Here is a 16,578-nt window from a genome sequence, read left to right as displayed (position 1 = left end):
CTGACCCGAATGGTCTTTACTAAATGGAACACCAGCCAGCAAAACAAGAACCTTGTGTCCCCGCCTCATACTTAAGGCCCCTGTATAACTAGGAAAACGAGTTTTAATGTTTAATGCTCTAGGACTTGGAAAATCTCTTACTATATGATGTTCGGAGATGCTTCCTTGGGGGATGAATATTTTATAATCGCTGTGCACACAGTGCCAAGTGTCTCTCGGAATAAACAAAGACACGTTTGAGAAGTCCCTGTGGGAGCTCGTAGCTGACTAACGGGGACTGGAGCCTTCCACCTCCGAGACGGAGCGTGATTGTAGACCCTGACGAAAATAGGGCGCTTGGGTTTCAGAATCACACCCAGGCAGAATTATCATACATACCCCCCCCCAACGGACCTCATGTTACCCCGTGTACGTACGTATACATGCAAGTACAGATGCTTCATCAGGCTTTGAATTTCAAACTTCATCTAAGAACACAGACACAATACTTGCCAGAAATCTGCCCTGCGGTCTGCACTGCATCCTAATCTTCAAAAGGCCAGGTTGAAGCCCTGCTGAGGACATCGCTTGGGAGTGTCCCAGGAAAAAGGAAGCAGCAGCAGATTTAACAAGAGAAATGTCTATTTCTTTTTCCCATAAGGCCTCGCAGGACTGAGTAGCTTCCCCACAGAAGGGAGAGCCGGGCTTCTCCATCCACAGCATGGAGGTTACTTCCTCATGACACAAAATGGCTGCTCAAGCTCCAGTCCTCACAGCCACATTTCCACCAGCAGGCAAAAGGAAGGACCCATGAAGGGTTGTTCTCCCTTTGAGAATACTCCCCTAAAACTGCTTTAAAGTGACCAGAACCTGGTCACTTGGCCACACTGGCAACAAGGGAGGGGGGAAGTGAGGTAGGCTTGTGCCTCAGAGTCTGTTCCTGAGGCAGAAGAATGAGAGGAGAGAGCGTAAAGGAAGATGAACAGTACTCGGAGCAGCATGGACGTCCCACAGTCTGGGAGGCGGGCTGTTCGTACTGCTCAGCTAACGCTTTAACATTGCTGGACGTTTTCCTCTTCTGTCTGTCCTCCTGGGCTCACCCAGTGGCAGCCCCACACCCTCAGGCCGGTGCCCACCCCCCCCCAACATGGCCGGGTCACAGCCTGGTCCTGCTGCACAGGCCACGGCCGCACACGGAAGCTCCGCTCCCCACCCCCCCACTGGCCCCGGGTCCCAGGTGCCCCCACGACCGCCCGCGGGAACCTGCGGGGCTGCACCGACCTCCCCTCCCAGAAGGACCCCATCGGGATCTCTCATCCTGGGGGGGAGCAGGTGGGTGGAGCTCATGGGGCAGGGGCCCTAACCTCGAGGGGGCCTTGGCTGTGCCCACATCCTGGGGCCTCTGGTCCACCCTCCTCCGTGCCCAGCCCCGACTGGCAGTGCTCCCACCGCGGTGGACCAGCAGCCCCGCCACATGTTCTCAGGCGCCAGAGGCTGGCAGAAGCTCCTGCAGCCTCACGGGCCAAGCGCCCGCTGCCGCCCCCCGCCGGTCCCACCCGCCTGGCCTGGGGCCCCGCTCCCTCTCAGGCCAGCCTTCCTGGAGCCTGGGGCTTGGGATTCCTTTGGCTTGGTTCGTCCTTGAGGTACAACTGAAGTAAAATAAGATGCCCCATGGTGAACGGTGACTGCAGGGAGTTTCGTGTTGTTTTATTTTATTTACTAATTTTGAGAGAGAGGGGGGGGGGGGCAGAGGGAGAGGGAGAGAGAGAATCCCAAGCAGGCTCCACAGTGTCATCGCAGAGCCTGACACGGGGCTCCATCTCGAAAACCGTGAGATCATGACCGGAGCTGAAATCAGGAGTCAGAGGCTTAACCGACGGAGCCCCCCAGGCGCCCCAGGGGAGTTGTGAGGGGACTACAGCCGGGTGCCCGACACCCCAGAAAAGGTGTGGACTTGCCTGCCACCCCTGAGCACTTAGCCCCACCCTGATCCCCACGGTCTTTGGTTCCTCCTGCCTGTTCTAGAACCGGGTGGAAATGGACCCGCAGAGAGGACTCTTTGACTCCCGGTTCCCTTGCTCTCCGCTGTTCAGACGCATCCGCCTCGGAGGTGGGGTGTCCCCGGCTCAGTCTCTTCCGTGGCTGAGAGGTGATTGTGCGAGCACCCCACAGTTTGTTTACTGTTGGATACTTGGGTTGTTTCCGCTTTGGGGCTATGAATGCAGACACATCATTTCTCTTGGGGAAAGCTCTGAAAGTAAGATCGTGGGGTCGTGTTTCACTTCGTCAAAAACTTTCTGGTTCTCAGCGTTTGTACCATTTTACGCTCCCACCAGCAGCGTGTTAGGATCCCAGTTGCTGAATCTCACCGACGTTCATCATGGTCAGTCTTCAGCAATTCTCCTGGGCCTATAACGGTATCTCACTTTGATTGGAATGTGCAACAGTTCCCTCATTACTCGGGACGCCGAGCCCCCTTTCGTGTGCTTACAAGATAATCCTATCTTCTGCCGTCCTGTGTCTATTTGCTGTCTTCTGCCCAGGTTTTTTGTGTGTTTTTGTCTTTTGTTATTGATTTATTGGCTTTTAAAAAGATAACCTTGGCACAGCTCCTGTGTCAGGTGTACTTATTGTGAATTTTCTCTTCCGATCTGCAGTTTGCCTATTCATTTTCTTAACAGTCTTTCAAGGAGCACAGGTTTCACTTTTGATGACAGATTTATTTTCTTCCTTTACGGTTTCCCTTTTCGTGCCCTAGGTAGGAAACTTCTGCCTGCTCCAAGATGGTGTGATATTTTGCTTCACTGTTTCAAACGTTTCCGTTCCCTCTAAGCCTATGACCGGCTCAAATGAAAGTTCCGGCCCGGCATGCTGCAGGGGCTGCGTGTCCCCATGCCCACACCTCCCAGGGGCTCTGGCATCTTCCCCATTGAATCAGCACATCTGGTGCCATCGGTGGACTATGGACATGGGATCTGGTTCTGAACTCTGTTCTGCTCCACTGGCCCACACTGCCTTAAATGCTGCAGCCTTCCAGGAAGGCCTGAAATGAAGTGGTGTGAGCCCTCCAACACTGCTCTCCTTCAAGGCCATCTGGCCGCGCTAGTGGCTTGGATCACCCACAGCCTTCACCTTGCTGATCCCAACCGCTCTTTCTCAGTGCTCCTCTTACTGACCTCGTGGCCATATCTGACCCAGCAGACCCGCTCCCCCGACCCGACCTTGGCTCCCAGACCCGGCCCTGCAGCCCTCCCTTCCACCTCTCGTCCGCCAGCGTCTCCCCTGCAGCGCACCCTGCTGCTGCAAGGCTGGTCTGCAGCCCAGCTCCGCACACAGCAGTGCGGCTGTGCGCAGGCCGCACCTCTGCTCAGAGCCGTCCGCTCCGCCGGGAGCCTTCCCGCGAACGTGAGCTCGAGTACCTCGGCATCCCGCGCGCCCAGACGGAACGCCCACGACCTGCTCCGGAGCCGCCACGCGCCCAGGCTTTCCTGGAGCTCCCGGCGCCGGTGCACGCCCAGGCCACCCCCGTAGCCCCAGGGCTTCGGCCTCTTGGCCTCTTTGGCCCCACCCTCGTCACCCAGACCCGCTCTCCTCTCCTGCCCGTGGCTTGTGGGCGAGCCTTCACCCTCCCCAAAGACAGTCTCCGCCTGACCTCAGAAAACGCCGAGACCCGGGCGCACAGCGCCCAGCGACCCGGGAGGAGAGGGACTCGGCCCCGCCTGGCGCCCCCGCTCCTCCCCTCCCCCCGCAGCCCAGCCCAGCCCAGCCCAGCCCAGTCGCCCTCCCCAGCGCCCCTCCCCGCTCCGGGCCTGCCCAGGTGCAGTTCTCGTCCCCCGGTGGCGAGCCTCCTCTCCCTTGCAGATCTCTGCTCACCCGTCCCGTGCTCGCGCGACCCCCTCGGGAGCCGACCCCTAGGCACGGCATTCACGGTTAGCCTGATGACCTCTCCCCGCAGGGGGGCTCCCCCGCGCCCCAGCCCCGGCCCAGGCAGGGGCGAACTGCCGTCTGTAGGGTGGGTGGATGGATGGATGGATGGATGCGGGAATGAGCTACGGCAGGCAGGAATGCGTTCCGGGGTCCTGTGAGCGGGGTCCGCCGCGGCTCAGGGCCAGACCCGGGGCATCCTTGCCGGGCGGGGACGCGGGGAGGCTCGGCTGGAGCGCCGTCCAGGGGGGTGGGCGGGGGTCTCTGAGAGGTGGGGGCGCGCGGGCCAGCTCGGGCACGCCCCCCGGGGCCGCGGCCCCGCCCCCAAGTTCTCGTCCCCCGGGGCTGGGATGAACGCACGTGGGATGGCCGCCCGGTGGCGATTCGCCTCCCGAGTAGTGTGGCCCCGTCGCCGACCCGTAGGACCGGTTCCGCGTCCCCCTTGGTTGCTAGGCAACCGCCAGCCACTAGAGGGAGGAAGCCAACCAGCCGGGGGGTCGCAGCGCCATGGACCTGGTCATCACGCAGGAGCTGGCCCACGCCGAGAGCCAGCAAGGTGGGCGGGGGCCCCGACCCTCCGCTCTGCCCCGGGGGGCCAGGTGCCGCCCGGTTCCGAATTCCCACCTTGGCAGGTCCCGCGACCCCTGAACCCTCCCCACCCCGCGCTGGGACCCCCGCGACCCTGGGGAGCTCCAGCAGGTGCCAGACCCATGACCCTGAGACGCCCTGGGACCCGCTCAGCCCCCCCCCCCCCCCCCCAGTTGCCCCGGGACACAGTGACCGAGTGAAACCCGCGCTTCTCGCCTTTGGTTGACCTGGGCGACGGTAAACCAAGCCGCCCTTTTAAAAGGAGGCGTCGTCAGGGCCGCTGCTGAGGCTCGGGCTGCTGGAGGGGGCAGGGGGCCGTGCAGGGAGGACCCCAGACCCCTCCTCACCCTCCCGACCGTCCCCACCTTGCTCAGTGGTGCCAGGCGTGCTTTCCCCAGCCCAAACCCGCCTCCATGTCGACCGCCTAGATGCTGCCTCCCTGCAGAGGGCCTACCAGCTGATCAAGTCCGCCAACCTGGGGAAATCCGAGTTTGACCCCACAGAAAGCTTCAGCCCTGACCTGTTTGTTCTGTGTGCGGAACAGGCCCTGAAGGTACTTATTCCCCGGGGTCCTGGCGGGGGGCGGTGGGGGGGGGGGAGCCTTCTGGAGGTCTCTGTTCTGGGTTTACCGGAAGCGGAAGTGGGGCAGGAAAGTGCTGGCTCCCCGTCTCAGATCGGTCCTCCAGCCACTCCCTCAAGGGTTTGCTGGAGGGGAGACGGGCCCGCCAGGGGCGGCTTTCTGGGGCCTTCCACGGTGCTGTGTGGTCTCACAGATGGGGCAGCCGGACGTGAGCGAGGACTGCATCCAGATGTACTTCAAGGCCAAGGGGCCGGTCACCCAGTTCCTGGGCCGAGCGCACCTGTGCCGGGCCCAGCTCTGCGCCCCCAAGTCCACCGAAAACCTGGTGAGAGGCCCCATGTCCTTTATTAGTGCGTCTGAGCGTGCCATCTTCCTGTGCACAACCTTAGCACGTCAGTGAGACAGGCCACGCCACGTGCCCGTTGGCCATTCGCAAATCAGTACCTAATTGTTTGTCCCGCTTAGCTCCCCGCCCCCCCCAACCTGCCAGGCTGCCTTGAGCCTCCTCGAAGTTTTACATCTTGTGGCTAAATAGTCAGGTCTCCCCCCGCTTCCAAAATGCGTCGGGCTAGACAGATCCGAAAGTACTCTTCGTGGAGAGGCAGGCGAGCGGCGTCGTGTTCAGTGACGAGAAACTGGCCGAGTTTCCTGCTTCTGCCCTTTCCCTGAGCTCCCGTTGGACATTTGTGCGGGGGTCACGCCCGGAACAGCCGCCCTCGGGCCAGGCAGAGGGGAACCTGCAGAGAAAGCGCAGGCGCCCAGCCCCACCTGCCTACACTCGGGGTGCCAGGCCAGCCTGTAGTGCGGTTTGATGGTCACCAAAGGGACCACGAGCCACGGTCGATGTTCTAGTGGCAGATTCAGTGTAATTGTGCATATTCTTTATGTCGTTTTAGGAGGAGTTTGAAAATTGCGTGACTCAGTATATGAAAGCAATAAACTTCGCCAAAGGAGAACCCAGGTAGGCCCGATGGACCCGGCCGTCTCTAACGGGGATTGTGTAAAAGGTACCAAACCAGGGGTCACCGAGCGCTGGCACCTGTTCAGACTGTAGGGGTTTTCCTTGTCCTGGTCTGTGTTTGGGGTGCACGTACGGCTGTGTGCTCGTCTCTAATGTGCGGAGCTGGGTCGCACAGGCGCATCGTCCCCCCCAGCCTCATCGTTTCCTCTGTTCTGTGGTTTCTGTGGTCTGCACGTGACTTTTATCTGCCTTCTCTCTGGGAACCTCTCCTTGGCCCAGTCTCCGTGGCTCCCTTACTTTCTGGGCCTCTCTGAGGGTTCAGCCGCAGGGCCCCCTCCCCCTGCTGCCTCCACTTACCTATTCCCCCCCCCCCCCCCCCCCCCCCCCCCCCCCCCCCCCCGCTGGATGGCCCGGGCCAAGGCCTCGTATCTCTGGTGATTCGGCTAACACTCCAGCACCGTTTTCTACTTAATCAACGTTTCGGTTTTCAAGAACTACTCTCGAAGCTGTTAAGCTTGCATACGAACTGGTGTTCCTACAACCTACTTAAGTAGGATCCAACATTTAAAGGAGGTTCAGGTGTAAATAAATCCCAGATTCACACATCCGGTGATCTCGTAGGTGCTGCTCACGGCCCCCTCTGGCAGCCCTGCTGTGGGTGCTGGGGTACCGGGCCCAGCCCCACAGACCCTCCTCACTGGGGACATGTGCTAAGGGGAGTGGGTATTTCAAGGGGACCATGTCCCGGAACCGTGAAGCGGGAGTGGTAGGCAGCCCGCATCCTGGGGATCTTGGGGGCACCTGCAGACTGCCTGTTGGCAACCAGCAGCCTTGGCGGCCGGCAGGACCATCTTTACAAATAGACGAGGGCGCAGCTTGGCAGAGAACGAGAGGGGCTCTGCGTTAGCCCCTTGAAGGAGCAGACAGCCTTGTTTTGTTGCCGTGCCCTGGGTCCTTCCTCCATCCGGGGTAAGAGCAGGCATCCACGGTGCTTGTCCACCAGGGGAGCAGTGTGGACCGCCGGGCGCCTGGAGTCTTGCAAGGCAGAGCCGGCCCCTTGGAGAGGCCCGAGCGAGAAAGGCGGATCGGCCGCTCTGATTCTCTTGGTCGGCACCTGCTTCCAGCCCTCAGGAAAAAGCCCAGCTTCCGGGGGGTGTCCCTGCTCCCCTCTTCCTCCCCCACTTGGCTCTATCATGTGCAGGTTTGGGAGTTTTGCTCCCTAAAGATTTGCTCTCCTTCTTCTGCCTGCCGGACCCTGCACCTGCACTGCTGTCCCGGCTGATTGCTCATCGCATGTCAGGTCTCAGCAGGATGTTGCTTCCTCCAGGAGGCTTTCCTTGATTCCCCCTCCTCTTGCCCGTTCTTGTCTATCCCTTGCGAACCAAAGGAGACCTTGCTGACTGGTGTATTTTCACAGGGAGCTGGTCACTTTTGGAATGACCGAATGAGCGAAGGGGTCTCTGGGCTCAGGAGTCATGTGGCGGGGTGACCATGGCCGGGGCTGAACTTGGAGCCACCAACCCCTTCTGGGCAGGGCGCCGGTGGCCACCCCAGGGAGGGCTCTGCTCGCTCTGGCAGTATGGGCGGGGGGCAGCTCAGATGCTGCTGCTGCCATCTACTGGAGACGCCCGAAGGGGCTGGGGACAGCCTTGTGGCCTAGTCTCAGACTTCCTCTGCTGCGGTCGCAGGTATCACTTCCTGGTATATAACGCATCTGTCCTCTACTGGCAAATGGTGAGGCCGTTTCTCAAGCCGGGATATCATCACCATCTGATCTCCAGCCTCTCCCAGATCGTAAACGTGTTAAACCAAACCGAGGAGGAAGACAAGGAGTGGCAGGCAGAGCTAATGCTGTGAGTGGAGGTGGCCCGCCCGGCCTCGGGTCCCTACCCGACGGCCCCGCCCCGTGCAGCCTCTGACCTGCTTCCCCTCCCACCTTCACCGGGTGGGACTTAACACTGCAGGGTGTAGGGCATTGCTTTGGACTCTGTAGTTAGAAGTGCGTGTTCTGTGTGCTTGTCTAATGATATCTAGGGATGAACTCGCAGCGTGCTGATCATGTGGTGTCACAAGCTGAGTGTTCAGACTGAAAACGTAGGAAATGAAAGCTTGTGTCACAATCCTGGTTCGTGGTTCTAAAAACTTCGTTCCGTAACTATTAATGCAGTAGACGTTTTAGCAACGTAAACTCAGCCCGAACGGCCCTATTTAGGGAAGCACACGCCAAGGCATCACCACAGGGACGGCCCTGAGGAGCCACAGTGAGATGTCAGCACGCGGTCTTTGTGCGGGGAGGAGTGAGCAGCGGCCAGACTCACCCCGTGTTTGGGGAGTGCCGTGTGCGGGCAGCGGCCGGGCGGGCGTCCACGAGACGAGCCAGAGGGTCTGCCCGGAAGGTGGAATCAGGAATCTAGACGCTTTCTTCACCTGCCTTATGGCTACGTGGGGAGCTTTTAAGAGAAAATCAATACGAATATGATGTTTTTTTTGAAAAAGCTTATTTTCAACGTCTTAGGGAGTTTCGGTGCGAATATTCCCTTTTTCCCTCCTGCCGGGAGTAGGAGTGCTCTCTCGGCCCCGGTGAGCCGCACCGGGGGGGAGGGGGGCGGGGGGGGGCCGAGCCGTGTGACTTCCTGAAGCTTGTGAGATGTGAAAATAATAAATGCATACTAACCTGGTTATTAGACACGTGCAGCAAAAAACGATTCCGTCACGTCCAGCATTTTTGCATCATCCAGGGAGCTTCTGGAGTGTTATCTGCAAGCCGGACAAAAGGAGGAGGCCGCGAAGTTTTGTGCCACCGCAGCGCCCTTTATAAAAGCTAACGTGCCCCAGAAATACCGACACATCTTTTCTGTTATGGTAAGCTGGCGTGTTGAAAAACGGAGACAGAAGTGGTTTTCTGAAGTGTCATTTTCAGAAAACGGTGTAGAAAAACAGCCCCGTCCACCCACCGAGGGGTACAAAAGCATACACGCAGTGCACGTGCGTCAGCAAAACAAAACAAAATCTTTTGCTTTCATCGTGATCTCTGAATACTTCACTCGCAGCATCACTGAATTAAAAAGGGTCGCAGAAAACTTGTTGCGATAAAGTCGTTGTAAACCCCAACAACCTGCATGAGGAGCATCGTCGACCACTCGCTTCCGCGGGGAGACAGCGCGGGTCGGCTGTGAAAACTGAACATCAGCACAGTTAACGAGAAGACACTTGCTCATTCCAAATATTAGTTTTAAAGGAGGGTGTATGTAATATAACAACGGAAATCTGGATCTCTACCTAATCATTTGTTTAAATCCGTTAATAACTCAATTCCGTTTGACAACAGGTGCGCCATGAGTTACTGGACGAGGCTCAGTTAAAGGAAGAAAAGAGAACCTCCGTAAGCCTGTCTGTCACCTACCACACGAACGTGCTGAAAGCGTACGTGTTTTAGGAGTCGAGGGGCTGGCCAGCGTCTCTGTGCTGCCCGAGGGGCTGTGGCCGTGCGGGGGTGGCTGAGGCCTGGGCCCGGAGGACGGGACTCTGCGTCGCCTCCCTTTACTCAGAAGCAGCCAGAGAGGCTGCCATCGGTGAGGAAAGTGGTTTAGGAGGAGACAGTCTCCAGCTGGGTGAGACTGTCTGACAGGACCTTCCAGGGGAGGCGTGACATTTGACCCTGACATTGAGAAAAACAACGGCAGGTAATGGGTAAAACCCTGACAGGGGAGGGTCAGAGCAAACGAAGAGTGGAAATGTACCCGGGCACACACCTGCAACAGGGCTTTAGGAAGGGGGAGATCCACTGTGTGCGAAGAAAGGGCAGTGGGAGATGAGTGTGTGTGAGGGGCAGTGAGTGTGTGAGGAGATCAGCGCGTGTGAGGGGCAGTGCGTGTGTGAGGAGAGGGCAGATGTCCGGAAGCAGGCAGGTTGCCGACCCAGGGTGCCCAGCAGGGGAGGTACGAAGGGCCAAGCCGGCCCACGAGGGAGCCGTCTTCTGGCTCGGGTCCTGGCAGAGGGTCTGTTCAGGAAGAAAGCTTGCTCTGGGAGTGAGGAGGATAAGGAGTGTGAGACGTCCTCTTGGAGAGAGAAGGAACGAAGGAGGAGCGATTTTTCAGGCCTTCTGTCGAGTGGGAAACACAGGCTCGTAGACTTGGGAGTTTCTCTTAGGATAATTTGAACAAATCTGACATGACGTTTTCGTTATTTAATGTTTGAATACATTCTAGGAAATTGGATAAAAATGAGTTACCTGAAGATGTCAACGCAATTCTGAAGAAGACCTATAAACACTTAAGTTATTACAATCACGAGCGCTTCCCTTCAATCAGAGAGGAAAAGTAAGTGTCTCCAGTTCCACACGTCCGTAGTCACTGCGTGAAACTCGCAAGTGTAGGAAATGTGAGAAGACAGAAAAGGCCGTCCTAAGTACCGTATGGGCCTCGGCCATTGTGGAGGGTTTCGTATATTTCTTCCCACTGTCTTTTCTGGTCTTGAGGTGTGTACCGTTTGGGGAGCATTCGGGACACGTAACTGCATATTGGACTCTAAATCAAATTTGACTTCTTTTTTTTCTTTACTAAAAAAATTTTTTTAACGTTTATTTATTTTTGAGACAGAGAGAGACAGAGCACGAACGGGGGAGGGTCAGAGAGAGGGAGACACAGAATCTGAAACAGGCTCCAGGCTCTGAGCTGTCAGCACGGAGCCCGACGCGGGGCTCGAACTCATGGACCGCGAGATCACGACTTGAGCTGAAGTCGGCTGCTTAACCGACTGAGCCACCCAGGCGCCCCCAAATTTGACTTTAAGTGTAGGTGCCTTTCAGGTCATTATAGCATCTTACACAGCATTTCAGTGTCTCAGTTCTGTGCCTTCCAGAATCCTCTCGGTGCTGTTTGAGTTTAGGATAAGTCCCGGGTCGGATTCCCAGGAGTGGGTAGCTGAGCCAGAGGCTGACAGAACGAACCAGAGTGTACTTTCCAGTTTATTCCCGCAGAGATGATGGGTTTGCTTCCCAATCCACTGTCACATTGTCACGTTGACATAAAAGGACGGAGCGAGCACAACCACACCCCGTTGGTGTGGCTGCTGCAGTTACCGTATTGCTTTGTGATCCGTGTGCGCGTCCCCCAGGATCACTGAGGGGTGACCCTCAGCCGTGTCTGGGCCCTTTGAAGTCCCGCTGTTGAGAATTGATCCCTTGATGAATCCCACCGATTTTCTCATCAACTCTGCACTCCAAACACGTGAAACATCCTGGCCATTGTCCGCAGTGATTATTTATATACTTTTTCCATCCATCATTTGTTAGTTGACTTGAGGGTGTTATGGGTGGCATTGAGCCCCCCCAAAAGATCGTTCAAGTCCTAACCTTTGCTGCCGGTGAACATGATCTCATTTGGAAATAGGGTTTTGTGGATGTAACGAAGTCGAGATGGGATCACACTGGATGAGCATGGGCCCCGAGCACTGACTTTTGTCCTTATGAGAAGAGGGAGGTTTGGGGCACGGATGCCCCTGGGGAGGAAGGCCGGTGACGATAGGGGCAGACACGGGAGAGCCGTGGCCGCAAGCTGAGGAACACCACGGATGGCCAGCAAACACCAGAAGCCGGCAGAGCAAGGAAGGATCTTGCCCCGGAGCCGTCAGAAGGGGTGTGGTCCTGGGACCTCCATCTCAGTCTCCGGGCCTCTAGAACTTTAGAGATTAACTTGTTGCTGTTAGGCCACCTCGTTTGGGGTAATTGGTCCCAGGAGCCCTAGAAAACTCTTAGGCGGGGTCTATTTTCAGCTGCTACGTCACAGACTGTCACAGACATGGGGGCTTCAACAGTGCACGCTGATGACCTCCCTGTGCCTGTGGGACAGGGATCCGGGCACAGCTGCCATCGAGGTGTCAGCAGGGCAGTAGTGGTCTCTTCTGAGACCCGACTGAGCAGGGGCATTATCAGCGCCAGCTACGGATTCCGGACTAGCACAGGGAGCCAGCGCTGTTTCGGGTCTGGCCAGGGAAGCGGCCTCTGCCCAACATTGTGGGTTCCTGTTGGTTAGAAGCGAGTCTCGAAGGGAAGGGATCACACAGGCCATAGGCACCAAGGTGTGGGGTCACTGGACATCCTGAGGCAGCTTGTGTCTAGACGGGATGACCAGGGCCACAAGATGTCTTGGGTTCACTGTCACTTCGTGTATGAGCTCCTCCACTGCTCTTGAATTTATACAGAGTTAATGGGCCGGGGGTGGCCTGGGGATGCATTTTTAAAATGATTTTCATCATTTTTTATTTCAAATTTAATATGTAATAATTGTAGAGAGTTTGAAAATGAATCGATGTCAGATTTCAACATGATCACGTAGGCTTTCACCTGCTTTTCCCATATAAATTGTGAACACGTTTCTGCATCATGAAATACTCTACAACAGAGTTCTCAACATGGGTTTTCAGACCCTCGAGGTGGTCAGTGAGGACACCTCGGGTTGTGTGAACCTCGGGTTGTGTGAATCCAGGCACACACTTTTGAAGGCGGACGCATGTGTGCACGTGGATGTGTGGCGTCCCCTCCGGTGTCCTCTGCTAGGGCTGGGCCCTCCCTTGGGGGGGTCTCACTACTCATATGAGCGGCCCCAGGGGAAGTTTCTAGAAATGGGTCTCTGGGGCACCCGATGGTGCAGAGCCGGGCCTCCTGCTGAGCTTGGATCGAGGGGGAGGGGTGGGTCCGTGCGGTGGGAGCTCAGGGAGCACCTAGGGGCAGCACATCAGGGGGCCGGGCCTGCCGGGGCCTTGGAGCCCCAGGGGCTGCAAGGTGAGTACGGGGTACGTTCCTGTCACCTCTGTCCATTCATTGCTCTCTTGTTTCTTGGTTTCCAGAATTCTTTTGCTTTTTGAACTGGCTCGTCTTTCCTTGACCTTGAAATGTGAGCAGATCTCCTCTGACTGCATCTCCGACTTGAAGAAAATCGACAGCCAAGTAAGTGACCGATGACTGTGGCACGCAGCGCCTCCTCCCTGGGATCTGAACACAAAAGGCGAAAAGCAGGGAAAGGAATTGCAGCGGCCCTCGTGGGGAGGGTCTGGAAACAGGGGCCTGGTAAACTCCTCCCAGTTTTCCCCACACGCGCGTCACGTCGTTGAGATGATGCGATGTTTGCATCACACGCTGTTCCCGCCGTCCCTGGCACCGACCCGTGTTGCCACCGGCTGTTTGCACGGTCCACTCGAACGGCTGCACCGTTATTTCGTGATATTCATGGTCCGAAACTTACTCCTCGGCCGCGTTCTCGGACGTTCGAATCCTGTTACCTTTTGTTCTTACATGAACATTTTGTGCCTGAAGATTTTATCTGCACTTAGGGGTTTCCCCCTAACATAAGGTCACTGATGGGAAATTACTCTGGAAGTTTCACTTCTACGATTTGAAAATGCATATTATAATATTGCCCTCCAAAGAAAAATGTACACTCCCGCCAGAAGTTTCTAAGCCAGCTTCAGGTTTATGTGTTTTAACTTAAGAAGCCGCAAGGGCTCTCGCGCAGAGCAGAGGCTATTTAGCGGTGGCGTGGACAGTGTTGAACACGGTGCCCGGTGACCAGCAGAGGCCGTGAGGGCCGCTTCCCCGCGAGGGTGGGGAGGTTGGAGGGAGGATTCGCTCGCACGGTGGGACCATTCGCTCGGGGTGGGTGGGGGGGGTCACTTCCTGCACTTGCCATTGAGCACCTGCTGTGTTTAGTCCCAGATTACCTGTGGGTCCCAGATACCAGCGGGTCCTTGGGAGTCTCCCTCCAAATAAAGCTCTAGAGTGCCGCCCCTTCCGCGGTGCAGAGAATGGGACACTCGGTTTGGCAGAGGGGACACCGGTCATGTTTGTGGTTCTGTGGATCGGGAAATCGTTCTAAAAAGGGAAATGAAACTTCATTTGGACCTTGACCTGCTGGTAGAGCGTGGATAGGGCAGTGGGGTGGGGGTGGGGCTGGAGACCGCCAAGGCCAGAGAGCGGGGAATGAAAAGAGCGGACATACCTATTTGGAAGCACTTCCGGGTTCTTTTGCGGGCTGTTCCTGTCTTCTGTGTCCACACACAGTGGCCCAAACTTAGCATCGGGATCCCACCGGCTTCCATCACTCACCAGCTGAGTGACACCCTCGAGGTGTAGTTTTTTGTCTCTGTACGGAGCCAGCAGGGACAAGACCGCTTTCCTGGGGCCTCTGTCGGAGTCCAGTGCTCTGTCTGTGGTGAGGGGGGTGGTCCTTGCTGCCGTCGGCGGCTTCCTGCAGAGGTGGGTCACGTGTAGGCGACGGGGCCCTCACCACCCTGCTGCCTCCGGGGGAGGTCCCTCAGGGACTCTCTCCCCGACTCTGCCCAGCCGGCCCTGCCCGCCCAAGCTCGGAGGTGGCCTCCCTTCGGGCCGCCTGCGAAAGCGACCTCCAGCGAGAGGAACATCCCTCCTGGGGGGGGTGTTATCCCTCCTGGTGCTGCCATCTGACAGGGTCAGCGGGTGCTATCAGGCCTGTGGCATCTGGAAAAGTCCAGTGCCCGTTCTTGTTTATGTAGATTTTTCACTCGAATGAGGCGGGCTCAGCGAAGTGCACCTCAGAGGTCAGCGCCCCCTTTCCTCGCTGGTCTTTCCAACACCCTCAGTATTTATTGGTGCTGGATTTTGTGAATATTCTGCGTGTCCTTGAAGTGGATTCCTTCATTTTTTTTTAATGTTTCTTCATTTTTGAGAGAGAGAGAAACAGAATCTGAAGCAGGCTCCAGGCTCCGGGCCGTCAGCACAGAGCCTGACGCGGGGCTCGAACTCACGAACTGTGAGATCGTGACATGAGCTGAAGAGTAGGACACTTAACCGACTGAGCCACCGGGAGCCTCTAACATGGGTATTTCTAATATCACTTGAGAAAGAGCACATTGTCCTATGTCGTATGTCACCCCACTTCTCAGCGTAATGCCTGGCCCTGGAGAGGTGCTCTGCAGATTTTTGTTGAACAGATGGATGGGTGTTAAGATCATTCCGGTCTCTCTAAAGCGGGCACGTTCAGATTCCCGTGGTTTGCCAGCTCTTTCTTCGTAGGGTCTCCCTGCAGTGACGGGCAACGTGGTTGGGAAGTCACACGGCTGGGTCAGGCCCGGTCCAGATCCACCCTGGGTCAGTGTGGAGAAGCGGCAGCCGAGAGGGAAGAGGCGTCATCGGGGAAACAGGCAGAGCGAGGTTTCTGGCACTGACTGTAATGGCTGATGTCTTACTATCCTCTTAAGAGGAGAGTTAAACAAAAGTAAAGCAAAAACAAACATGTAGTTCTAGGTGATCGTTCAGAAATGAGTGGACCTTTTCTTAAAAGGGGGAAAGAATACGAAAGGGACATGGTGAAAGAAACGAAGTTTTTCTGGCCAAGATGGAATAAAAGGCCCTCAAGCCTGAAACGACGAGAAAACCAAACAGTATGTGAAACGCTACATTTCAGGACACTGAACAATAGATGATGAAGGGAAGCGAAACCAAGAGGTGGGGAACAGGTGGGGTGGGTCTTAGCATCGTCCAGTTTACCGCCTGGAGAGTTTGTAGACTCGGCGGGCGGAGGGGAACACGGGTGAAGCCAGTGGCATTCTACTGGATGGAGGACGAGCTGCTGGTCAGGAGGACGAGGTGGCCCAGTTCACGGGACCGAGGACCAGAGAGGAGCCAACTGCACGAAGGGAGCTGTGGAGAGCTCCAGGGGCTGCGTCAAGTCTTTAGCCACATTCTGATTAGCGCCCGTGTATGAGGAAACTACATGAGCTGCAGAGAGAATCCCCCAAAAGGAGACCAGGGAGCAATCTTCAGAGGTTACACGGGGCTGAGAGTACTTCCTGGAGTGGAATTTAAAGCCGCTAGACCTAGATCCTGGCTTCGTGGCCGCTTAACACACACGTGTGTCACACACAGCATCACCACTGCCAGCTAGCCAGTGCCCGGGACCCCGGAGCTGCTGTCGCTTTGCAAGCACCCGCGATGCAGGCTGCCGCCTGGGCGCCTGTGCGTCGGACATCGGTGCCACCACCACTACCAGGGTGCTTGCACCCCAGGCCGGGTGCCAAAAGAGACATACCCTGTGGGAGAAAAAGGGATCGGGGGTCCCCAGCAGCCTTCACCACCAAAGACTCCAAGAGACCTTGAAACTAGAGACCAGCAGCCTCGACTGCTGAGGAATCCTATAGTCTTCGCCGATGCTAACCTTGGCTGATGGAGCCGCACGGAGACCGTGACGCTGGGCCTTTCCTAGAACTGTAGCCACCACATCCTGTCCACCCACAGGCGAAGGTCTTTCCCCACCAAAGTCTGGAAAAGATGACTACTTCGTCAAATGCACAGACGTCAACACAAGGCTGCAAGAAACACAAAAAATCAAGGAAACGCGGCATCACCAAAGGAACACAGCAGTGATCCGGTAGCCTCCTCCAAAGGAATGGAGAGCTATGAATTGCCAAAGAATTTGAAACACTTGTTTTAAGAAAAGTCAGCAAGCCACAAGAGAACACAGATACACAATGAAATCAGGAAAACCACACGTGAGCAAAACGAAAAGGTCGATAG

At 56.7% G+C, this 16,578-nt stretch overlaps 1 protein-coding gene across 4 annotated transcripts in view; it reads left to right on the top strand.

Annotated features, from left to right (window-relative positions):
- Positions 1–4,383: 4,383 nt before the first annotated feature.
- Positions 4,384–16,578, top strand: part of CFAP46 (cilia and flagella associated protein 46) — a 95,315-nt gene continuing 83,120 nt past the window's right edge. For all 4 annotated transcript variants that reach the window (XM_042960133.1, XM_042960132.1, XM_042960134.1 and 1 more), the window contains exons 1-9: positions 4,384–4,459; positions 4,920–5,044; positions 5,265–5,396; positions 5,968–6,032; positions 7,721–7,885; positions 8,771–8,894; positions 9,361–9,455; positions 10,241–10,351; positions 12,879–12,978. In XM_042960133.1, coding sequence (XP_042816067.1) covers positions 4,411–4,459; positions 4,920–5,044; positions 5,265–5,396; positions 5,968–6,032; positions 7,721–7,885; positions 8,771–8,894; positions 9,361–9,455; positions 10,241–10,351; positions 12,879–12,978 — 966 coding nt within the window. In that variant the 5' untranslated portion in view covers positions 4,384–4,410. The remainder of the gene's footprint in view (positions 4,460–4,919; positions 5,045–5,264; positions 5,397–5,967; positions 6,033–7,720; positions 7,886–8,770; positions 8,895–9,360; positions 9,456–10,240; positions 10,352–12,878; positions 12,979–16,578) is intronic.

This window comes from Panthera tigris, chromosome D2 (assembly GCF_018350195.1).
Source record: "Panthera tigris isolate Pti1 chromosome D2, P.tigris_Pti1_mat1.1, whole genome shotgun sequence".
NCBI lineage: Eukaryota > Metazoa > Chordata > Mammalia > Carnivora > Felidae > Panthera > Panthera tigris.
The sequence above is the reverse complement of the archived record's forward strand: the minus strand, read 5'-3'. Positions and strand labels throughout refer to the sequence as shown.